The sequence below is a fragment of the Dama dama genome, chromosome 1 (genome assembly GCF_033118175.1).
Source record: "Dama dama isolate Ldn47 chromosome 1, ASM3311817v1, whole genome shotgun sequence".
Classification (NCBI taxonomy): Eukaryota; Metazoa; Chordata; class Mammalia; order Artiodactyla; family Cervidae; genus Dama; species Dama dama.
Genome location: NC_083681.1, coordinates 76,109,607 through 76,135,333, shown reverse-complemented (window position 1 = coordinate 76,135,333; position 25,727 = coordinate 76,109,607). Strand labels below are relative to the sequence as shown.

General features: G+C 40.3%; 1 protein-coding gene and 2 pseudogenes across 1 annotated transcript; 1 reads left to right on the top strand and 2 right to left on the bottom strand.

Moving 5' to 3' along the window:
• Positions 1-509: 509 nt before the first annotated feature.
• On the top strand, positions 510-1,427 carry LOC133055179 (olfactory receptor 4C45-like; annotated as a pseudogene).
• A 6,528-nt stretch (positions 1,428-7,955) lies between these two features.
• On the bottom strand, positions 7,956-8,816 carry LOC133055168 (olfactory receptor 4C3-like). Its single transcript, XM_061140609.1, has one exon. The coding sequence runs from the start codon at positions 8,814-8,816 to the stop codon at positions 7,956-7,958; it is 861 nt and encodes a 286-aa protein (XP_060996592.1).
• Positions 8,817-22,420: 13,604 nt separating this feature from the next.
• On the bottom strand, positions 22,421-23,338 carry LOC133055157 (olfactory receptor 4C45-like; annotated as a pseudogene).
• Between the last annotated feature and the right edge of the window lie 2,389 nt (positions 23,339-25,727).

The following is a 25,727-nucleotide window of genomic DNA, read 5'->3' as shown; positions in this document are numbered from 1 at the left end:
AGCTGATATAGAGTAAGGTTTGATTGGTACTTTTCATGTCTGATACAAAGTTAATTTTTAAAATATTGTGTCCATATACCTATGAAGATTCATTCTAATAGACAAGCATTAATATAATTTTACAAAGAATTGTCAATGAAATTTGTCCCCCAGAGCAAAAGAAAGCTATCTGTGAGACATTCAGAGCTAAAAAGAAAATTTAGAAGTTAACTGCATGTCAATATTCATTAAAAAAAATCTTGCTTTTATTGTGGTATGTGTAAGGTACTGTCACAATATATTTAAATTATATGAATCAGGAGAGACTCAAACCCCTCCCATTCTTCTTTCCAGCTAGTTGTAACATATCAGAGGTAAGTGAGAGGAGGCGCTCCACTGTCCCAGGGACCTGGGCTAAAGAGACGATGAAATATTTTCTATCAAATTTAAAATACCGTCACTCAGAAATACTGTGATCTTTCCAGATCAGCCATGTGCTAATAACAGCTCAAGATGAATTGATGCAGAGGATGAGCAGTGTAACAGAATTCATCCTCCTGGGCCTGACCCAGAATCCAGGACTGCAGACACTCTTATTTGCTGTGTTTTTAATCATCTACTTGATCACATTGGCAGGTAACCTGCTCATCTCAGTCACCATCTTCACCAGCCCAGCCCTCGGTTCTCCCATGTACATTTTTCTGTCCTATTTGTCCATGATAGACGGCTTCTACTCTTCCTCCATAGCACCCAAGCTGATCTTTGACTTGGTCTCTGGAAAGAACACCATATCCTTCAGTGGCTGCATGACTCAGGTCTTTGCTGAGCACTTCTTTGCTGGAGCCGATTGTCTTGTTGATTGTCATGGCCTACGACCGCTGTGTAGCCATCGGTAAGCCCCTGCACCACATGACCGTCATGAGTCGGCCTGTGTGTGCTTCCCTGGCTGGAATGGCTGGGGCTTCAGGCTTTCTCCATGGAGGGATCCAGATTTGGTTCCTGGTTCAGTTACCATTCTGTGGCGCCAATGTCACCGACCATTTTATGTGTGATTTAATACCTCTCCTGGAGCTAGCCTGCACGGACACGCACACTCTGGGGCCCCTGCTTTCTGCCAACAATGGGTCACTGTGTTTGCTGACTTTCTCAGTGCTGGTGGCTTCCTACGCCGTCATCCTGCGCTCCCTGAGGACCCACAGCTCTGAAGGGGTCGCGAGGCCCTGTCCCCCGGTGCCTCTCACGTCACAGTTGTCATCTTACTCTTTGTTCCTTGTTCATTCCTCTGCCTCAGACCCACGACCGCCTTCCCCACTGACAAAGCTGTGACTGTGTTTTGCACCATAGCGACTCCTATGCTGAACCCTTTAATCTACACCCTGAGAAATGCAGAAGTGAAAAACGTCATGAAGAAGCTCTGGGGACAAATAATGAAAACTGGTGATGAATAAACCTTGTGTGGAGTATTCAGGTTAAAAAAAAATTATGAGTGATATTTTATAGAAATTGATCTCCTGTTTTAGTCTGGATCAGTTTTTTTTCAGGGGCTCATATATCGTAAGCCAGGGTTGGTATCCATTAAGGCATAGTTGACACAGTGCCTACAGCCCACAATAGTTTTAAACGCCCCTGAAATGGTTTAATAATATAATTTAAATTCAACTCAGATTATAGTCTTCTATATAACAATGCAGTCATAAAATATGATTTTCAATATTTTATGGAGGAAATAGTCCATGAGGATGAAAGTGCCAAGGGCTCACAAAAGTCATAATGTTGCCCTGATTGTGGGTACGAAACAGATCAACAGCAATATTGTTGAACGCTCATTATACCCAGCACAACAGCTAGAGTGAAGTTTTATTTTAAAAGAGGGAAAGCAACTACACATGAAAAGAATGTAGAACAGTAAAGGAAATCTTCTAAAAGTACATTTATCAAAGTATACTTTTTCTGATCACCCTAGGTTTGCGAGGTTTATAAATGTTCTCCCACTGCAGTAATTTAAAAAACCAACTTTTTACTTATCACTTTCCCAAGAAGAGAGGATTTGCACACAGAAGTAGTTTTCAAAAATTAAATTTCCATCATTCCCTGCAGTATACCATAGGTCACAAAAAGAATTGGAAATAGAATATTGGCGAGCATAAAAGAAACATCGTTTATAAAGTCTGTACAGTTAAGGCAGAAAATACCTGTACATTAAAGTAGTTTTAGACTCCAAGAAAAGAAAAGGAGACACTGAAAATGAAGCGGCTCTTTTGGGAAATTACCAGTGATTTAAGAACAAGTGTATGTCATAGAGGGTTTTGCTGGTGGCGGAGTGGTAAAGAATCCGTCTACCAAGCCGGGAACGTGGATTCAGTTCTTGGTTTAGAAAGACCCCTTGGAGGAGGAAAGGCAACCCACTGCAGTACTCCTGTCTGAGAAATCCTATGGACACAGGAGCCTGGCGGGCTATGGTCCATGGCGTCACAAAGAGTGGGACATGACTAAGTGACCAAGAGCAAGACTGTGTGCCCCAGAACTTGGCAGCAATCACAAATCTGTGTTACAGCAAAGAGTCCGTACCATAAACGGAATGAAATTCCAAGAGATTTAGAAACAGTCAGTTGTTTTGAAATCAGAGATTAAGAGCTTTGGTTTAAAAAGTCTTGATTTCTCATCTTGTCTGCAGCATGAATCAGCTTTGTCAGTGTTAGCAAGTTGGTTCACCTCTCTGCTTTTTTGTTGTTGTTTTTTCACCTGTAAAAGGGAACTAACATTATGCACTTGCTTAACTTGTGAGGATTAAATGACTGAATTGGGAAAATGAGTCTGCTGAAAATCTAAAATAGCTCAGACGTTGTAGCCTTCAGAGATGCCACCAGAGCACATGGGATGCTGGGAACAGTGGTTCCTGACGGAGGAGCCCAGAAACCACCACTGTTATTCACTCACCACAACCGCAGGGAAACCAAACGTCCATCCCAGCCTCACTTCACTGCAAAATGTGGCATGTCAGCCCGTGGGCAGGTTTCTGAATGTGAGAGCTAGTCCTGCCCGACTCCCTATTCTGGGATTAAAATGTCCTTAAATATCTGTACAGTGACAAGTGGGAGAGCTGGTGGAATCAGCTGCGAGATACTTGAGCAGCACTTATTTCAGAAGCTCTCACTGATGGTGGATCCCGTCCTGATTCCATCCTCTGGAAGAAAGAGGAGAAGGGACAGCTCAGTTCCAGAGACCAAAAGGCCGATCTCTGTACAGAGCTTGCGATTTCTGAGGGAGAGCTCAGAAACTAGTTTTCATGAGATTTCTCAACCAAGGATTTGAATATCAGGCAATGCTGGCTTTGCATTTCTCATGTTCTTTGGACTTTATTATCAGGTTAGATCTCACTGTATATATAAAGGCTTTAAAAAATAGATATTTTATTTTGCCATAACCTCCTATGAGTGATCATTTTGTAAATATATGTAAGCAACTGTGTGTAGACCCAGAGGAATCGGGTGGAGAGGGAGGTGGGAGGGGGGATCGGGATTGGGAATACATGTAAACCCATGGCTGATTCATATCAATGTATGACAAAACCCACTGGAAAAAAAAAACAATAATAATAAAAAAAATTAAAAAAAAAAATCACATATATCTTTTAAACATCTAGTCGTAGTCCCCAAGAAAGCTGGAGTAAAATAGGATGATGTAAAAGCAAAGATAATAGTGATGATAATGATAGCTGTTTTCTGAGCCCTTTCTGTGAATAAAGTCTTCATCTGAGCACTCACTCATTTTATATGTTTTGGAGGAAACAGATTTGTGACCTTAATTTATGTCTTTCTTTAATTTGTCTCAAACTGTAGAACTTATCTCTGTCTTAAATATTTCTTCACTTGAACATAATGGTGAACCTATGCTAAGGATGATGTGAATGTAAATAAATCAATGCTACTGTAAAGAATTATGACAGCTTTTCTCTTGTGTTTTCACCCTGTGCAAAGTGGTTTATATTCGTTTTATTTAATTTTCACTACAGCCCAATAATTGCAGTCATATTAATGTTCCCATTTCATAAATTAGGAAATGAAGTGTCAGAGAGGTTAATTATATTGCTAGAGATCAGTAATCTAAAGTTGGGCTGAACAAGAATTTAAGCCTATGTGACCCACAGCCTTAGTGCTTTACCAAAACCATTTTGCACTCCTCTAATATAAACAGCCAATAAACTAAATTTCTCATGTTTCCCTTGAGTCTTTAGAATTCTCTTCTTGAAACCTTTTGGCCTTCATGTGTTAACCAATTGGAAAGTGGACTTTCTTTCACAGACCTGAAATGTGTGAGTCTGAGAAGACCCAGCTAGTGACTGGGTGGTGATTCCAAAAATTTTTGATTCCCATGTAACAGGAAATTCCTTTGAAATTATTTTCTTCTCCATCTGCACTAGTTTATACATAATGATTGGCTTATACTGTAGTACTTTCCTTTGTTAATTTTTTAAAATTAACAAATATATTTGATATGAATATGTATTCATTCTGCTGTTGTCCATTAAAATATATAAAAATAAATAAAATAATACTCTGCTTGAGGTAGGGAAGTTCAAGAGAGATGGTAAACTTTTTATTAAGTAGCTGAGCAATAGCCATGTAACCATGACCAGTGGAATAATAATGTCAGGTACAGTTTTTTTTTTTTTTTTATTCCACAAGTATATTTTCAACAATTCATTAGACTCCTATCTCCTATCAGATACAATGCTCTTCATAGTCAATCTCCTTTCATAAGGTCATAAGGATGAGATTGCCCTGCTTTTTAAATTTTTAAATTAAACATTTTAATTAATCTTTTTAAATTAAAAATTTAATTTAATTTAAAAATAAAATTTAAAAAATATTTATTTTGGTAAAAGAGGAGAGTGAAAAATTTGGCTTAAAACTCAACATTCAGAAAACTAAGATCATGGCATACAGTCCCTTCACTTCATGGCAAATAGATGGGGAAACAATGGAAACAGTGACAGACTTTATTTTTTTGGGCTCCAAATTCACTGCAGATGGTGATTGCAGCCATGAAGTTAAAAGACTCTTACTCCTTGGAAGAAAAACTATGACCAACCAAGACAGCATATTTAAAAGCAAAGATATTAGTTTGCCAACAAAGGTCCATCTGGTCAAAGCTATGCTTCTTTCAGTAGTCATGTATGGGTGTGAGAGTTGGACTATAACGAAAACTGAGTGCAGAAGTATTGATGCTTTTAAACTGTGGTGTTGGAGAAGACTTGTGAGAGTTTCTTGGACTGCAAGGAGATCCAACCAGTCAATCCTAAAGGAAATCAGTCCTGAATATTCATTGGAAGGACTGATGCTGAAGCTGAAGCTCCAATACTTTGGCCACCTGATGCAAAGAATTGATTCATTGAAAAGACCGTGATGCTGGGAAAGATTGAAGGTAGGAGGAGAAGGGGACAGCAGAGGATGAGATGGTTGGATGGCATCACCGACTTTACGAGCATGAGTTTGGGTAAGCTCTGGGGTTTGGTAATGGACAGGGAAGCCTGACGTGCTGCGATCCACGGGGTCGCAAAGAGTTGTACACGAGTGAGCGACTGAACTGAACTGAACTGGGTCTTGCTTCAGGCTCGTGGGCTTCTCTAGTCCTGGCCTGTGGGCACCAGAGCCCTAGGGCTCAGTAGCTGTGCTTTCAGGCTTCGTTGTGGTATCTTAGTTCCCTGACCAGGGATTGAATCTGGGCCCCCTGCATTAGGAACATGGAGTCTTAGCTGCTGGACCCTAAGGGAAGTCCCTAAACTGCCCATTGTTGGGTGTGCAAACTGAGGATCAGAAATGTTTGTCTGCCTAAGATGCTTTGTAAACTAAACAAAGAAATAATTTAGTCCCAGAGAGTGACTTTTAGAATGGTAGAAGCTTAACCAAGTTTGTAGAAATAGCTGAAGGAATAAGTGGAAGAGAAGAAAAAGATGATGATGATTAAAAGGATATTTGTCAAATTGTTGATGGTGATTACCTCTAGGTAGTGGGCTTATAAGTGGATTTACACTCACTCACACATGCACACACACACACACATGTGTCTTATTTTCTAAATTCTAAAAGAGATATGTGTTTAGGAGGAAAAAATATCTTACATAGTCTTGGAGATAACACTTCCTTTGTAAACAAGATCAGCAATAATTTATAAATCATCTAGAAAACTTCTGGTGGTATTTACTGATGTGTTTATTCCAACAGGTTGAAATTTTTCAAAAATGAGCAGTATTCATAAGATAATTGAGCCACTGTTAATCATGACTTGGACAACAAAAAGCACTAGATCAGTCCTTTTGGCTATTTGCTATTTTAACTGTAATAAAAATAAAAGTGCTTTTTGAATTTCAAAAGTGCTTTTCTTTTCTAGAAAGCTTCCTGAGATTTAACTGTGGGAGGTTGGCTTGGCTACTTTTTAGTAACCCTCCCAATGATTTCACATTTTGTAGTTAATTGGAAAATTAGCTCAATTATATTTTTACAATCTAACAGAAAAATGAATTGGTAAAGGCTCAAGATCTGCTATACTTAGCTATTATTAACTACATCATCAAAATGTGGTAAAGTTAAGAAAGACAATATTTTGCCTAAGAATTCTGCAACTGTTGTTTTTGTTATGCATAGAAGTTCAGGGTAAAGCAATAACTATTTCCTAATTATCTCTTGAACTTAATGGTTCTTAGAGACTGATTTTGAATACTTGTAGAAGGAAAATTATTTTTCCATACTAATTTCTAGTTTTTTGTTTTTTTTTTAAGTGTAAAAAATTGATATTTGTGGCACAGTGAATTACAAATTATTTGTCAAATAAGGTATAAGCTTATTGTAAATTATAGGAGTCCACACTTCTAAAGGGTGCAGCTCGGGATGGATATAGTCAGAGTTTCATTCCTCTCATTCCAGGAAAAGAATGAAATGAACATGGGTGCATGTTTTAAACTTCAGAACACTAGGATCCCTTAGAGTTTGAAACAGAAAGAGTCAGTAAATATATAAGGAAATGTCACTTTCCATCACTGGTCGAAAAATAAACCATTCTGTTATAAATGAGGTATGCATTTCAAACTTTAAATAGATACAGAAAAGTGAAAGAAAGCAGCCTCTTTATGGAAGTGAAGTAGAAATAGCAGCTAAATTTAGGGGGCCATATGTGCCATAAATTGGATTAAAAACTTTACATAGATTGTCTAATTTAATTCTTATGATAATTCTTTGGGCATGTTTATTTTATGTCTATTTTCAAGACAAGCACCAGAGGCTTATAAAGGTTTTGTCACTTGCTCTAGTTGGTGCCATGAAGAAGTATGGGAAATGAGACTCAAACTCAGGTGGGTCTGTCTCCAGAACTGAGATCTCACCCTCTGCTGTATTGTAGTAACTGTACTGCTGATGCTGTAAATGGTGATGAGAAGGAAGAGAAGCCAGACTTGCATGCACACAGACTACTACATATGGCTGTGACTGAAGTTATTTGCTTTAAGGGTTCTGCCTCTCATTTCTATAACTCAATTGATTATCACACAAACTCCAATGATGTCAGCATAGATCGCCATTTAAAGATCAGTAAGACAGATCAAAAATAACTGATTCTGAGTTTTGTTTCAGGCAGTTCAAAGCTAGCTTATTTTAATGAATCAATTAACCACCACATCAATAGATATGGCTTCTTCATTTCTAAAACAGGAATAATAATCATTCATGCCATATGCATTTCATATAGTTGTTTTATTATCAAATTAGGCAATTCATATGAAAGTCTAAGTAAATCATAAAGTCTGTGAAGATGAAAGAATGGATAAGATGGATTAAGATGTATTTGGCAATAAGGAACAGGTTTTGGTTTGTTCCTCTTTCCAAAGTGAAGTCACTTTATTTCCTACTTTCCAACTTATTGGCTACGTTTAAGATCTTACTGCGTGAAGAGCTTTGTCAAGGCATTCTTTACCTCTTCATTTCTCAGAGCGTAATGAGTGGATTCAACATAGGAGTCAGGATACCCTGAAACACTGCCATGTTTTTGTCTATAGACAAAGAAGATGATGGACGCATGTAGGTAAACATACAGGGCACCAAGAACAAGGCAACAGCCGTGAAGTGGGCCCCGCAGGTGGAGAGGGCTCTGAGCCTCCCCTCTGCACTGTGGGACCTCAAGGAGGGCAGGATGACGAGGTAGGAGGCAGCCAGCAGGAGGAAGTTCAGCAGGCAGATCACGCCGCTGTTGGCCACCACCAGCAGGCCGATGACAGAGGTGTCCGTGCAGGCAAGTTCCAGCAAAGGGTACAAGTCACAGACAAAGTGATTGATCACGTGAGGCCCACAGAAGGGCAACTGCAGGACCAGCAGGAGCTGAGCCAGGGAATGCAGGAAGCCCCCCAGCCAAGCCAGCCCCACCAGCAGGGCACAGAGATGCCGGGTCATGATGGCCGTGTAGTGCAGGGGCTTGCAGATGGCCACGTAGTGGTCATAGGCCATCACTGTGAGCAGGATAATCTCAGCACCTTCAAAAACATGAGCTCCAAAGAGCTGAGCCATGCAGCCCTCATAGGAGATGGCTCTCCCCTCCTGCAAGGAGTCAGCTATGAGTCTAGGGGCCGTAGAAGAAGAATAACAGGTATCAGTAAAGGACAGGTTGGCCAGGAAAAAATACACAGGGGAAACCAGGGTGGGCCTAAAGGTGATGGTGATCACGATGAGAATATTGCCACAAGCTGTGATCCCATATATGGTCAAAAAGGCCACAAAGAGCACTCTTTGTACTTCTGGGTTCTGTGAGAATCCCAGCTTGAAAAATTCTGTGACATTGTATGGTATTTCCATAGAGTCCAAGGACATTGAGGATGCAAGTCCAGTATTGCCTATAAAGTCAAGAGAGAAACAAAATGTTACAAGATTTCCTTTGACCAAACCCACTTCTCTTTACCCATCTTAACCCTTTCTGTTCCAAAATTTGTGTACCAGTTCATCCTGTTAACGACAAAATGTAAGCATGTCTGTTAACTTTAGCATCACTGGGTAATAGATACCTAAGCTATTATATGAAAATAATTATTTAATTATCTAGAATTTATTTTGTTAAGTGGAACATTTGGTGGACATCGATTTTCTAACTTGACCAGAGAACATCTCTGACAGTTTTCAGCAGGGTTCCACATAGATACAACAGCTCTCAAGAAACCCATGAATACTTAGGATCTTCTGAAATCTCTGCATGCATAGTTCATACCCTTTGAAGTAACTCTTTCTTCTTTGCAGTGAGGTTTGCTACATTTTCTGTTGTGCTTCCAATAGTAACAGAAATTGATGCAAAGCAAACTGAAGTAGAGTAGGGAGACGCCCCAGTTCTCTGTTTCTCCGGTCGTTCATTTACTCCCACTTCTGCCTCTGCTGCGGGCAGTATCATGTGTAAGTTAAATTACTCTTCCCCCTTGCTCCACACATTATATGCGTGTCTGGGCTTTACTTTCTCTGGACCTGGCGAAATCCTTCTAGTTAAAGGCTTCCAGTCCTCCTACAGTCTACAGGGATGAGTCAAAGTTAAAAAAAAAAAAAAGTGACCAGCAGTGAAAGATTCTATGATTATCCACCTATTCACTACATAAAGGAAGCTACAGGAGGAGGGAGAAGAGATACTCTGTCTTGACCAATGTCTTTGTAAATTATAATCTCATCTGACAAAATATTCCTACTCATGCTTTATTCTCCTAATTATATTAAGGAAATGTCTGTGCTAGTCTAAGTTTTGATTAAACAAAAACTGTCACTCATCCTACCCACCAACCATCTATTATTTTCCTGGAAACATAAATCTTCTTAAAGTAACTAAATCTCCCAACTTGCTGAGGATCTGATGCTCAGTATCACATGAATGAAAGGAGAATCATTGAGTGTCAGAGGAAGAGACGCACAAATCTAAGAAATGCTGGAAAGAAGATTCTTGTGTTGATCAGGAAGCCGCACACTTTCTTTCTAAGCCTGGTTACAAAGGCAAATACAGTTTCTGCAGGAAACAAATCTGACTGTGACCTTTTCAGAGGACGACATTATGGCCAAGAGTGTATGGCCACCTGTGTAACAGTCTTTGCAAGCACTGTCCTAAGTGCTTTAAATATATAAGCTCATTTATATATTATATAAGCTCGTAACATCCCCATAAGATAGATTATTATTTTTCTCCTCATTTCTTCAGAGGAAGAAAGTGAGAGGCACATTTAGAAACTTACAGAAGCATACTCAGCTAATAAGTTGCAGAGTTAAGACTTGCACCCAGGCAGTTCTGCTATAGAACTGTGGGCTTCACCGTAGTATCCTGACACATAAACTCACTTAAGTTTGAATATTTCCAGTACCATTTATTTTCCGTGTAATCATGGACAGTTTCTCAAAGCCTCAATGTTCTTATCTATAAAATGAAAATAAGAGTAGCTACGCCCTGAGTCTGCAAAGAGCGGTCAATGAAAACAGTGCATGTAAGTGTTTGTACAGAGCCTGGATATGATAACCACTCCAGCAATGGTATCGCTGAGGTCACCGTCATCAATGCCATGGACAACAACTTACATTTACTGGATCTGAGGGCACAAGTATGTCATCAGCTGTTTTGTCTTCGTTTTTGTTCTTTTACATCCTAAGATCGTGAAATGGTGGGCCTGGGCGAGTTATTAAAGGGTCACCTAGACCAGCTCCAAGCATATCAACGCAAATATCACTGTTTCATGTGCTTAAACTCCTGCATGAGATTAAAGTTGCTTTTCTCATTTAGGCAGGTCTCAGACTGGGGAAGTACTTACTGTTGATTGCAGGAATGCATCTGAGCTGAAAGTTTCTTAGACTAGTATTAGGAGAAAACCCCAAAGGGCATCATTCATTCATAAGCAGCTGAGAATTTGTTCCATTATCCATTTCCCTCTTGTTTCCTGAAAAACCCTACGGCATTTAAAGCCATCCTTTCCAGTTGGCTCTGTTTTAAAGTTGGTGGATTTAAGACTCAGAAAGATGTGGTGCAGACTGTCCAAAGTTGAACTGATGGTTCGTGGTGGAGGTGCAGCTGGAACCCAGGTCACTCAACACTCCAGGCTCTGTGCTTTCCAACGTCACCACCCGCTTCCAATATCTACTTTCTGTATCATTGACAAGCCATGCTGTGGATCACGTTAGGGAGAAAAGCCTCGAAACGAAATAGCTGGCTTGTCGTCTCTGCTTTCTACTAACAATGCTCTCAACATGGTCTCAGAAACTCTTTCTCTTGCCACTGAAAAAGGTGACTTATAAGGTGGGCGTGATAACACGGTGATTATCACTGCTAGGTTTCTCTGAAGACTAATGCTCTCCCCGCAGCATCACTTGCTGAAACAGTTCTGGGGCTTGGTTTTGCCTTATTCACAGGTTAGAACGCAATGTGGTGCCATCGTTAATTAGAACCTTTGAATGCAGTTTTGGTCTCACAAGGAAGAGACTTTCACCTTACTTCCTAAAAGTGCCCAGTGTCCTTCTAGTGTCTAGAGAGAGTCTACAAGTTGTCAGGAGGAAAAGGGAGTTAGGATATTTCAGGAACAGATATTGGAAGGTTAGTGTCTCTAGGAAAATTGCTGACTGGACAGCAAGGACAAAAATAAATAGCACTTACTGATCATCTTCAAGTTCTAAGTGCAGGTCCTAGGCGCTTTCACATATAGTATCCTTTGTCGTTTACTCCCTAAGTTGTGTCTGACTCTTTGTGACCCCATGGACTGTAATCCACAGGCTCCTCTGTCCATGGAATTCTCCAGGCAGGAATACTGGAGTGGTTTGCCATTTCCTTCTCCAGGGGATTTTCCCAACCCAGGGATCGAACCCAGGTCTCCTGCATTGCATGTGACTCCTTACCGCTGAGCCACCGCGGAGGCCATATATTACAGAAAACAATGTTAAGTAAGTATCAACATTACTGTACTTACTGGGCTTTAATAAGAGTTAAATAGCAAAAGAAAAGCTCTTTGCACAGAGTAAACACACAAATAAGAAAAACTGTCTTAATTATTTTTTTTACACTAGCATTGATTTTTTGATGTTTACCCCATCCTAAGGGTAGGTTCACCATTATGTTCAAATAAAGAAATATTTTATTTTTTTTTTTTAATTTTTTTTTTATTATTATTATTATTTTTTTCCAGTGGGTTTTGTCATACATTGATATGAATCAGCCATGGATTTACATGTATTCCCAATCCCGATCCCCCCTCCCACCTCCCTCTCCACCCGATTCCTCCGGGTCTTCGCAGTGCACCAGGCTGGAGCACTTGTCTCGTGCATCCCTCCTGGGCTGGTGATCTGTTTCACCATAGATAGCATACATGCTGTTCTTTTGAAATATCCCACCCTCACATTCTCCCACAAAGTTCAAAAGTCTGTTCTGTATTTCTGTGTCTCTTTTTCTGTTCTGCATATAGGGTTATCGTTATCACCTTTCTAAATTCCATATACATGTGTCAGTATGCTGTAATGTTCTTTATCTTTCTGGCTTACTTCACTCTGTATAATGGGCTCCAGCTTCATCCATCTCATTAGGACTGGTTCAAATGAATTCTTTTTAATGGCTGAGTAATATTCCATGGTGTATATGTACCACAGCTTCCTTATCCATTCATCTGCTGATGGGCATCTAGCTTGCTTCCATGTCCTGGCTATTATAAACAGTGCTGCGATGAACATTGCGGTGCACGTGCCTCTTTCAGATCTGGTTTCCTCAGTGTGTATGCCCAGAAGTGGGATTGCTGGGTCATATGGCAGTTCTATGTCCAGTTTTTTAAGGAATCTCCACACTGTTTTCCATAGCGGCTGTACTAGTTTGCATTCCCACCAACAGTGTAAGAGGGTTCCCTTTTCTCCACACCCTCTCCAGCATTTATTGCTTGTAGACTTTTGGATAGCAGCCATCCTGGCTGGCGTGTAATGGTACCTCATTGTGGTTTTGATTTGCATTTCTCTAATAATGAGTGATGTTGAGCATCTTTTCATGTGTTTGTTAGCCATCTTTATGTCTTCTTTGGAGAAGTGTCTGTTTAGTTCTTTGGCCCATTTTTTGATTGGGTCATTTATTTTTCTGGAATTGAGCTGCAGGAGTTGCTTGTATATTTTTGAGATTAATCCTTTGTCTGTTTCTTCATTTGCTATTATTTTCTCCCAATCTGAGGGCTGTCTTTTCACCTTACTTATAGTTTCCTTTGTAGTGCAAAAGCTTTTAAGTTTCATTAGGTCCCATTTGTTTAGTTTTGCTTTTATTTCCAATATTCTGGGAGGTGGGTCATAGAGGATCTTGCTTTGATTTATGTCGGAGAGTGTTTTGCCTATGTTCTCCTCTAGGAGTTTTATAGTTTCTGGTCTTACATTTAGATCTTTAATCCATTTTGAGTTTATTTTTGTGTATGGTGTTAGAAAGTGTTCTAGTTTCATTCTTTTACAAGTGGTTGACCAGTTTTCCCAGCACCACTTGTTAAAGAGGTTGTCTTTTTTCCATTGTATATCCTTGCCTCCTTTGTCAAAGATAAGGTGTCCATAGGTTCGTGGATTTATCTCTGGGCTTTCTATTCTGTTCCATTGATCTATATTTCTGTCTTTGTGCCAGTACCATACTGTCTTGATGACTGTGGCTTTGTAGTAGAGTCTGAAGTCAGGCAGGTTGATTCCTCCAGTTCCATTCTTCTTTCTCAAGATTACTTTGGCTATTCGAGGTTTTTTGTATTTCCATACAAATTGTGAAATTCTTTGGTCTAGTTCTGTGAAAAATACCGTTGGTAGCTTGATAGGGATTGCATTGAATCTATAGACTGCTTTGGGTAGAATAGCCATTTTGACAATATTAATTCTTCCAATCCATGAACACGGTATGTTTCTCCATCTGTTTGTGTCCTCTTTGATTTCTTTCATCAGTGTTTTATAGTTTTCTATGTATAGGTCCTTTGTTTCTTTAGGTAGATATACTCCTAAGTATTTTATTCTTTTTGTTGCAATGGTGAATGGTATTGTTTCCTTAATTTCTCTTTCTGTTTTTTCATTGTTAGTATATAGGAATGCAAGGGATTTCTGTGTGTTAATTTTATATCCTGCAACTTTACTATATTCATTGATTAGCTCTAGTAATTTTCTGGTAGAATCTTTAGGGTTTTCTATGTAGAGGATCATGTCATCTGCAAACAGTGAGAGTTTTACTTCTTCTTTTCCTATCTGGATTCCTTTTACTTCTTTTTCTGCTCTGATTGCTGTGGCCAGCACTTCCAACACTATGTTGAATAGTAGTGGTGAGAGTGGGCACCCTTGTCTTGTTCCTGATTTCAGGGGAAATGCCTTCAATTTTTCACCATTGAGGGTGATGCTTGCTGTGGGTTTGTCATATATAGCTTTTATTATGTTGAGGTATGTTCCTTCTATTCCTGCTTTTTGGAGAGTTTTAATCATAAATGAGTGTTGAATTTTGTCAAAGGCTTTCTCTGCATCTATTGAGATAATCATATGGTTTTTATCTTTCAATTTGTTAATGTGGTGTATTACATTGATTGATTTGCGGATATTAAAGAATCCTTGCATTCCTGGGATAAAGCCCACTTGGTCATGGTGTATGATTTTTTTAATATGTTGTTGGATTCTGTTTGCTAGAATTTTGTTAAGGATTTTTGCATCTATGTTCATCAGTGATATTGGCCTGTAGTTTTCTTTTTTTGTGGCATCTTTGTCTGGTTTTGGAATTAGGGTGATGGTGGCCTCATAGAATGAGTTTGGAAGCTTACCTTCTTCTGCAATTTTCTGGAAGAGTTTGAGTAAGATAGGTGTTAGCTCTTCTCTAAATTTTTGGTAGAATTCAGCTGTGAAGCCATCTGGTCCTGGGCTTTTGTTTGCTGGAAGATTTTTGATGACAGTTTCGATTTCCTTGCTTGTGATGGGTCTGTTAAGATCTTCTATTTCTTCCTGGTTCAGTTTTGGAAAGTTATACTTTTCTAAGAATTTGTCCATTTCATCCAAGTTGTCCATTTTATTGGCATAGAGCTGCTGGTAGTAGTCTCTTATGATCCTTTGTATTTCAGTGTTGTCTGTTGTGATCTCTCCATTTTCATTTCTAATTTTGTTAATTTGGTTTTTCTCTCTTTGTTTCTTAATGAGTCTTGCTAATGGCTTGTCAATTTTGTTTATTTTTTCAAAAAACCAGCTTTTAGCTTTGTTGATTTTTGCTATGGTCTCTTTAGTTTCTTTTGCATTTATTTCTGCCCTGATTTTTAAGATTTCTTTCCTTCTGCTAACTCTGGGGTTCTTCATTTCTTCCTTCTCTAATTGCTTTAGGTGTAGAGTTAGGTTATTTAATTGGTTTTTTTCCTGTTTCTTGATGTAAGCCTGTAATGCTATGAACCTTCCCCTTAGCACTGCTTTTACAGTGTCCCATAGGTTTTGGGTTGTTGTGTTTTCATTTTCATTCATTTCTATACATATTTTGATTTCTTTTTTGATTTCTTCTATGATTTGTTGGTTATTCAGAAGCGTGTTATTTAGCCTCCATATGTTTGAAGTTTTAACAATTTTTTCCCTGTAATTGAGATCTAATCTTACTGCACTGTGGTCAGAAAAGATGACTGGAATGATTTCAATTTTTTTGAATTTTCCAAGACCAGATTTATGGCCCAGGATGTGATCTATTCTGGAGAATGTTCCGTGTGCACTTGAGAAAAAGGTGTAGTTGATTGTTTTGGGGTGAAATGTCCTATAGATATCAATTAGGTCTAACTGGTCCATTGTGTCATTTAAGGTTTGTGTTTCCTTGTTAATTTTCTGTTTAGTTGATCTATCCATAGTTGTGAGTGGGGTATTAAAGTCTCCCACTATTATTGTGTTACTATTAATTTCCTCTTTCATACTTGTTAGCGTTTGCCGTACATATTGCGGTGCTCCTATGTTGGGTGCATATATATTTATAATTGTTATATCTTCTTTTTTGATTGATCCTTTGATCATTATGTAGTGTCCTTCTTTGTCTCTTTTCACTTCCTTTATTTGAAAGTCTATTTTATCTGATATGAGTATTGCGACTCCTGCTTTCTTTTGGTCTCCGTTTGCGTGAAATATTTTTTTCCAGCCCTTCACTTTTAGTCTGTATGTGTCTCTTGTTTTGAGGTGGGTCTCTTGTAGACAGCATATATAGGGGTCTTGTTTTTGTATCCATTCAGCCAATCTTTGTCTTTTGGTTGGGGCATTCAACCCATTTACATTTAGGGTAATTATTGATAGGTGTGGTCCCGTTGCCATTTACTTTGTTGTTTTGGGTTCACATTTATAAAACCTTTCTGCATTTCCTGTCTAGAGAAGATCCTTTAGCATTTGTTGAAGAGCTGGTTTGGTGGTGCTGAATTCTCTCAGCTTTTGCTTATCTGTAAAGCTTTTGAATTCTCCTTCATATCTGAATGAGATCCTTGCTGGATACAGTAATCTAGGTTGTAGGTTATTCTCTTTCATTACTTTCAGTATGTCCTGCCATTCCCTTCTGGCCTGGAGGGTTTCTATTGATAGATCAGCTGTTATCCTTATGGGAATCCCTTTGTGTGTTATTTGTTGTTTTTCCCTTGCTGCTTTTAATATTTGTTCTTTGTGTTTGATCTTTGTTAATTTGATTAATATGTGTCTTGGGGTGTTTCGCCTTGGGTTTATCCTGTTTGGGACTCTCTGGGTTTCTTGGATTTGGGTGGCTATTTCCTTCCCCATTTTAGGGAAGTTTTCAGCTATTATCTCCTCGAGTATTTTCTCATGGCCCTTCTTTTTGTCTTCTTCTTCTGGAACTCCTATGATTCGAATGTTGGGGCGTTTCACAGTGTCCCAGAGGTCCCTGAGGTTGTCCTCATTTCTTTTGATCCTTTTTTCTTTTTTCCTCTCTGCTTCATTTATTTCCACCATTTTATCTTCTACCTCACTTATCCTATCTTCTGCCTCCGTTATTCTACTCTTGGTTCCCTCCAAAGTGTTTTTGATCTCATTCATTGCATTATTCATTTGTAATTGACTCTTTTTTATTTCTTCTAGGTCTTTATTAAACAGTTCTTGAATCTTTTCAATCTTTGTTTCCAGGCTATTTATCTGTAACTCCATTTTGTTTTCAAGATTTTGGATCATTTTTATTATCATTATTCTAAATTCTTTTTCAGGTAGATTCCCTATCTCCTCCTCTTTTGTTTGACTTGGTGGGCATTTTTCATGTTCCTTTACCTGTTGGGTATTTCTTTGCCTTTTCATCTTGTTTAGATTGCTGTGTCTGGAGTGGGCTTTCTGTATTCTGGAGGTCTGTGATTCCTTTTTATTGTGGAGGATTTATCCAGTGGGTGGGGTTAGACGTTTGGCTTGTCAAGGTTTCCTGGTTAGGGAAGCTTGCATCAGTGTTCTGGTGCGTGGAACTTGATTTCTACTCTTTGGAGAGCAATGGAGTGCCCAGTAATGAGTTTTGAGATGGGTGTATGTGTTAGGTGTGACCTTGGGCAGCCTGTATGTTGATGTTCAGGGCTATGTTCCTGCGTTGCTAGAGAATTTGTGTGGTATGTCTTGCTCTGAAACTTATTGGCTCTTGTGTGGTGGTTGGTTTCAGTGTAGGTATGGAGGCTTTTGGACAGTCACTTATTACTTAAAGTTCCTTGTAGTCAGGAGTTTTCTGGTGTTCTCAGGTTTTGGGCTTAAGTCTCCTGCCTCTGGATTTCAGTTTTATTCTTCCTGTAGTCTCAGGACTTCTCCAACTATGCAGCCCTGATAAGAAAACTTCTAGGTTAATGGCTAAAAGATTCTCCCCCGTTAGGGACACCCAGAGAGGTTCACAGAGTCACATGAAGAAGAGGAGAGGGAGGAGGGAGATAGAGATGAACAGGAGGAGAAAAAGGGGGACTCAAGAGGAGAGAGACAGATCTACACAGCTGTCTGTTCCCAGAGTGTTCTCCGTAGCCCAGTCACCTACAAAGATTCACAGAATTGGATTGGGAAGAGAAGGGGAAAGGAGGAAATAGAGGTGTTCTGAGGTAGAAAACAGAGAGTCAAGATTGGGAGAGAATAATCTTCGGTTTAAAAATAGGGCTTCTCTTCTTTATTTTTTTTTGTAAGGTTATAGTGTATTGAAAATGAAAGTTAAGGAGTAGTAGAGGAGTACTAGAGGACTTTAAAAGAAATAAGATAAAAAGAAAAATAGAAAATAGAAGAGAGAAAGGAAAGAAAAAAAAGAAAGAAAAAGAAAAAAATAAAAAGGAAAAAAAATTTTTTTTTTCCCCCCTAATTAAAAAATCGTAAAAGTCTATGGAAATGAAAGTTAAGGAGTAATGGGGGAGTAATAGGGGATTTTAAAGGAAAATAAAAGAGAAAAAATAAAAAAGAAAAAAAGAAAAAAAGAAAAAAAAATAAAAAAATATAAAAAAAAGAGAAAAAAGTAAAATTATATCTAGGAGTTTCTCTGGAGCTGTTGCGGTCAGTGTGGGTTCGGCTCAGTTTCAGATAGCTCCTCGTTCCAGCTTACGCTTCTTGATATCTACAGGCTCCTCTGGTGTAGACAATGTTTCCTAGAGGGATTTTAATCTGTTGCACCAATCCCTTCTGAAGCGGTTCCCTTTGTTTATTTGGCTTCTGTTTGCCGGTCTCTTCAGAGCCTCATTTCCGCCCTGACACAGGCGGGCGGAGGTGGACTCTTATTCAGGCAGCTAGTTCCGTCGCTCTGCGCCGCGGGGCTTGCGCCGCGGGGATGGGCTGGGGCTGCCGGGAGGGGCTGACGCTGCTCTCTCCTCTGCGCTGCTCAGGCTCCCGGCTGTTCTATATGGAGCGCGCCCCGCGCTGCGCGAGGTTCCAGCCCTCGGGTGTTCCACAAAAGCGCGGAGGGGAAAGCTGCGCCTGCTCTCAGTGCCTTCCCCGTCAGAGCGGTCCAGGCAGCCAGGGCCTCGGTGGGCACACTCTCCCCAGGTGTGGCGCACTCTCCCCAGGTGTGGCGCGTCCCCTCCCTTCCGCGGACCCAGTCTCAGTTTCCGCTGGCGCCAGTCGGGTGCGCGCGCCTTCTGCCCTCCGCGTCCCCAGCCCCAGTCCCCGCCCGCGCCGGTCGGGTGCCTGCGCCCTGTGTCTCGCCGCGACCTTCCCCTCCCCCCTGCCTCCTGCCTCCGGCGGGGCTGGGCCGGTCCGCAGCCTGCGAGCTCCTCTCTGGACCTTCTCGGTCTCTTTGTTCTGCGAACGGCCGGCAGTGTGTTCGGGCCGGCTAATTTACTCTCTCTCCTTTGGTCTCCCACAGTTCAAGTTGGCAACTCACAGAAGCTCCCTCCGATTGTCCTCAGGGCACTCAGGCCCGGACCCTACCCCAAGCAATGCCGCCTAAGAGCTCCCGGGACGGATCTCCGTCCTTAGCTCTTTTGTTTCACTTTTTATCTTTTATATTTTGTCCTACCTCCTTTCGAAGACAATGGGTTGCTTTTCTGGGCGCCTGATGACCTCAGCTAGTGATCAGAAGTTGTTTTGCGAAGTTTGCTCTGCGTTCAGTTATTCTTTTGATGAATTTGTAGGAGAGAAAGTGGTCTCCCCGTCCTACTCCTCCGCCATCTTGGCTCCTAAGAAATATTTTAGACAGAGGTTTTCTCAGCCTGAGGCTTAAAGAAAGTCATAAATTAAGGTCAGAAATCTGTTGCCTCCCAAACCCATAGAATGAGTGCTCAGGTCAAGACTTTATTCACAGAAAGGGCTTAGTAAATAGCTGTTGTCATCAACGTTACCAGTATCATCGTCACCCTCATCACCTTTTTTTCTACATCATCCTGTGACATTCCATGTTTCTTGGGAACTACAGCTAGATGTTTAAAAGATAACTTTGAGTTTTTAAATACACAGTTGCTTAAATATATTTTTTTCAAAATAATCACTCATAGGAGATTATGACAAAATATCTATTGTTTAAAGCCTTTATAAATACAGTGAGAACTAACCTGATAATCAAATCTTAAGAACATTAGAAATGCAATGCTGGCATCACCTTATGTTCAAATTCCTGGTTGGGAACTCTCCTGAAAACAAGTTTCTGAAGTCTTCTCCATAAATCATAAACTCTGTGCAGAGATTGATCTCTTGGTCTCTCCAACTGAGTTCTCCCTTTTTCTCTTTCTTCCAGAGGATGGAAATAGGATAAAAGGATTCATTACCAATGAGAGCTTCTGAAATAAGTGCTGCTCAAACTTCCCTGGTAGCTCAGCTGGTAAAGAATCTGCCTGCAATGCAGGAGACCCTGGTTTGATACCTGGGTTGGAAAGACCCACTGGAGAAGGGATAGGCTCCCCACTCCAGTATTCTTGGGCTTCCCTGGTGGTTCAGCCAATAAAGAAGCCACCTGCAATGTGGGACACATGGATTTGATCGCTGGGTTGGGAAGATCCCATGGAGGAGGGAACTGGCTACCCATTCAAGTATTCTTGCCTGGAGAATTCCATGAACTGTAGAGTTCATGAGGTCAAAAAGAGTCAGACAAGACTGAGTGACTTTCACTTTCAAACATCTCATAGCTGATCCCACCGGCTCTCCCATTTGTCACTACAGTGATATTTAAGTGCAATTTAATCCCAGAACAGGGAGTTGGTGAGGCACTCGCTCTCAGCATTCAGAGAACTTTTTATTGGCTGAGATGACACATTTTGGAGTGAAGTGAGGCTGGGATGGACGTTTGGTCTCCTGCCATTCTGGTTAGTGAATAACAGTAGCGGTGCTCTTGGGCTCCTCTGTTAGGAACCACTGTTCCCAGCATAGTTTATGCTCTTGTGAAATCTCTGAAAATTGAAACGAAGTCTGAGCAATTATTTTTTCTCATTTATTTTTATTAGTTGGAGGCTAATTACTTTACAATATTGTAGTGGTTTTTGCCATACACTGACATGAATCAGCCATGGATTTACATGCGTTCCCCATCCTGATCCCCCCTCCCACCTGCCTCCCCATCATCCCTCTGGGTCATCCCAGTGCACCAGCCGTGAGCACTTGTCTCATGCATCCAACCTGTGCTGGTGATCCGAGCAATTTTTGTTCATTTTTAGCTGACTCAGTTTTCCACTTGAAGTCATTTAATCTGCACAATTTAAGGAAGCATGTAAGGTTATTTTCCTATTTGTTGTTGTTGCTTAGCTGAGATGTTGTGCCTGACTCTTTGCAGCCCCACAGACTGTAGCCCACCAACGGTCCGTGGGATTTCTCAGGCAAGAACACTGGAGTGAGTTGCCAAGTCCTCCTTCTCCAGGGGATCTTCCCAACCCAGGGATCGAACCTGTGTCTCCTGCTTGGCAGGCATTCTTTACTACTGAGCCACCTGGGAAATTCTATTTTCTTCTTATTAAAGATGAAAAAAATAGAGAGGTGAAACAATTTGCTAACATTTACTGGAATAATTAATGCTGGAGACAATAAGAGAAATTAAGCCTATTTGGTCCAAAGCACTTAATCTCTGACTATTTTAGAATCTCTTAGAATTTCATTATGTACATGGTATGGATTCTTTACTCAAGCTCAGATTTGTGATTTTGTGCTGTTCCATGACAGCTCCATGACTTGTTCTTAAATCACTGGAAATTTCCTATAACCACTGTTTTGTCTTCAGAATATTCTTTTACTTTGTCTGTGTCTAAAACCAGACTTTAATGTATAGATATTTTCTGCCTTAGCTCTATGGACTTTATCAATTATGTTTATTTTATGCCATCCAATTCTGTTTCTAATTCTTTTTGTAAACTCTTGTATACTACAGGGAATGATGAAATGCAATTTTCAAAATGTACTTTTGTGTGCAAATGTTATCTTTGTGGGATTGTGATAAGTAAAAATTTCTCTTTATTGCTGTGTTTATTTTATTTATAAACCTCTCAAACCTAGAAAGATCAGAAAAAGCATATAAATGTACTTTTTGAAAACTTATTTCCTACTGTTCTGTCCCTTTTTCATGCGTAGTTGTTTTCCCTCTTTTAAAATAAAACTTCACTCTAGCTATGGTGCTGGGTATAACGAGTGTTCAAGAATATTGCTGTTGATCTGTCTCATACCCACAGTCAGGGCAACACTATGACTTTTGTGGACCCTTGGTACTTTTATCCTCTTGGGTCTTCTCCTGCATCAAAATGTCAAAAATTATCTTTTCTGACTGCATTGCTATATAGATGACTACAATCTAAGCTGCATTTGGATTATATGAATTTCTTTCTTTCTGTTGTAAAAGAAATGAAAACACTTCATGGCCTCGTAAGACTATCGTGGGCCCTTGACACTGTCTCTACTATGGCCTCTGAATATCAACCCTGGTTTACAATGTATGAGCCCCTAGAGATGACTGATCCAGACAGGAGAATCTTCCCAGTTCAGTCAATTAAGAAGGGGAGAAAATTTCTGTAAAACATCACTAGATTTTTCGTTTTTTGCCTAAATACTCCACACAAGGTTTATTCATCACCAGTTTTCATTATTTGTCCCCAGAGCTTCTTCATGACGTTTTTCACTTCTGCATTTCTCAGGGTGTAGATTAAAGGGTTCAGCATAGGAGTCACTATGGTGCAAAACACAGTCACAGCTTTGTCAGTGGGGAAGGCGGTCGTGGGTCTGAGGCAGAGGAATGAACAAGGAACAAAGAGTAAGACGACAACTGTGACGTGAGAGGCACCGGGGGACAGGGCCTCGCGACCCCTTCAGAGCTGTGGGTCCTCAGGGAGCGCAGGATGACGGCGTAGGAAGCCACCAGCACTGAGAAAGTCAGCAAACACAGTGACCCACTGTTGGCAGAAAGCAGGAGCCCCAGAGTGTGCGTGTCCGTGCAGGCTAGCTCCAGGAGAGGTATTAAATCACACATGAAATGGTCAATGACATTGGGGCCACAGAATGGCAACTGAACCAGGAACCAAATCTGGATCCCTCCATGGAGAAAGCCTGAAGCCCCAGCCATTCCAGCCAGGGAAGCACACACAGGCCGACTCGTGACGGTCATGTGGTGCAGGGGCTTACCGATGGCTACACAGCGGTCGTAGGCCATGACAATCAACAAGACAATCGGCTCCAGCAAAGAAGTGCTCAGCAAAGACCTGAGTCATGCAGCCACTGAAGGAAATGGTGTTCTTTCCAGAGACCAAGTCAAAGATCAACTTGGGTGCTATGGAGGAAGAGTAGAAGCCGTCTATCATGGACAAATAGGACAGAAAATAGTACATGGGAGAACCGAGGGCTGGGCGGGTGAAGATGGTGACTGAGATGAGCAGGTTCCCTGCCAATGTGATCAAGTAGATGATTAAAAACACAGCAAATAAGAGTGTCTGCAGTCCTGGATTCTGGGTCAGGCCCAGGAGGATGAATTCTGTTACGTTGCTCATCCTTTCCATCAGTTCATCTTGGTCCATCTGGAAAGGTCACAATTGTTCTGAATGATGGTCTCAAATTCAATATAAAATAATTCACATGTACAGAATCAATCTATTTGGTGATACATAAATACTAACCACAGTTTCGTAAAGTGACTTTTGTAGTTTTCAGCAGCATCTTTTTGGGAACATTGTTGTTGTTTGGTCACTAAGTCATGTCCGTCTGTTTTGTGACCCCGTTAACTGTAACCCTCCAGGCTCCTTTGTCCATGGGATTTCCCAGGCCAGAATACTGGAGTGTGTTGCCATTTCCTTCTACAAGGGATCTTTCCAACCCTGGGATTGAACCCATGTCTCCTGCACTGGCAGGCAGATGCATCTACCACTGAGCACCAGGGAAGCCTTTTGGGAACATTATAGTGTTTCTTATTGATATTTTCTCATCATTACATCCAAATTCATTCTTAGAAAGCTTAACCTTCAATTCACATAATCTAACTACAAAATTTATTTCAGTGAAACAAAATTGGCTAAATTAAGTTAACCTTCTTAAACTGCAGAAAAAAGAATTAATTATCACTCACCTGGATTAGTTAACTGTAGATTCCTCAGTTTTTATATTAACCACAGTCATTGTTTTCTTCCCACCAGGCATTTGCCCACAGCTGCAAATGGACTATGTATACTATCAAGAGGAACACTGGAGTTTTTTGTAGACAACTCTCTCATTTTCTGGATTTACTCAGAAAATGAACTGTTAGTTAAGAAAGTGGTAGCTCTACGATTTAATTTTGACTCGACTCACTTTCTTGGCTTCTTGTGAGGTTATAAATGCATCTTCAAACATGGATTATGAAAAATTCTTCAAATCAGGAAAAACTAGTATATGGAATTATAGAATGTATGAGGAAATCAAATCCATTTGATTGGATATGGTTTTCTCAAATCAATTCTGCCAAAGAGTGTTAGGGAGCAATGAGTCCCAAACAGATTTTCAGCTTGTTGATTTACGGCTCTGTGGTTGTTATTTATTTCAAGGTCCTTCTTTGCAATTCTTTCTTCGTGGACTCTAGAGAAGTGCTTAAATAGATTTTCACAAAGTGCAGCGTTTGGTAGCGCGTTGACCTGTCAAGTCCTCAGAGGATTAGTAATTGGCCCTGTTGGAATCTTTACTGATATGTCAGCCAAGGACTTTTCTTTGCTCCTATCTAGCTCTCACAAACAACACTTGGAGGCCAGAAATGCAGTTGAGCTTCGGTTAAACATATGACTCTGGCTATAGTGAAGGCTGAGACTTGGTAAGGTAAGTGCAAAGTTTGGTGACAGGGCTTTGTCCCTCATTTTGGCATTGGTGACCCTGGCAGAGGATATATGGGGTGATTTTAGGCATAGGTCAGAGTTCAGAGAATAAATTTCTCTCTGAAAATATGAATGTTCAAAAGGGTATGGTTGCTCTGAGAATGGAAACGACAGTCTTCAAGGTTATGTGCCAGCTTATCCTGGGACGTTGTGACATTTTTATGAGTGACTCCCTGAGGAGACTTAGATGACAGGATTCCGAGTTCCCAAACACTGAGTAATTTAAAAGTCATAAACATATAAACTTCCTCTGGGATGAGTACCTCGGTGACAGATTCTCATGGTTTCTGTGGTATTCTCATGGCATTCTCTCTACTCAGAGAGAGAATCATGGGAACTTACAGTAAGTCCTAGGCTTTCACGGAGTAGCCATTGAGAAAATCACACCCAGCTAGTCACTCATGAATCAAGATGTCCAGAGGCAGAGAGTAGAAACACTACAGAAAGGAGGGTCCACTACTGTCGTCTGACCCTCCGCTTCTGAGGTGATGAAGAGCCAGCTGGGACCCTGCACAGAATCACCTTTCTTTGTTATCAGCCTTTACCTCTAAACCAAATGAATGCATTCCTCAAGTTCAGAACAGAGAGGAAGCCGTGCACTCAGCTCTGTCCACAACAGTGAACAACTTGGCTCCGGTTTGCTGCCCACCTCACTCATAGTCCGTCCCTCCCCCTTGATTCTTTTATTGTTATACAATACATATAACAGGAAATTTACCATTTTAAGTGCACAGCTCAGTGACATTTAATACATTTATTAATACATTGTCATGTAAACATCTTCATAAGTTTTTCATCTTCTCAGATTGAAACTCCACATCTATTAAATAATTGCTTCTCATTCCTGCCTTCTTCCAGCCCCTAGAAACCATAATTTTGCTCTCTTTGTCTCTAAGAGTTTTATTATTTTATACAATTAAATAAATTGAATTATGCAGTATTTGTCCTTCTATCACTGACTTATGTTACTTATAATAATGACCTGAGTGTGCATCCATGTTGCTACAAATGGCAGGATTTCCTTCTTTTTAAAGTCTGAATA

Bases quoted from the DNA above. Each gene is read 5' to 3' on its own strand.
- LOC133055168 (XM_061140609.1), bottom strand. From the start codon at position 8,816: ATGGAAATACCATACAATGTCACAGAATTTTTCAAGCTGGGATTCTCA.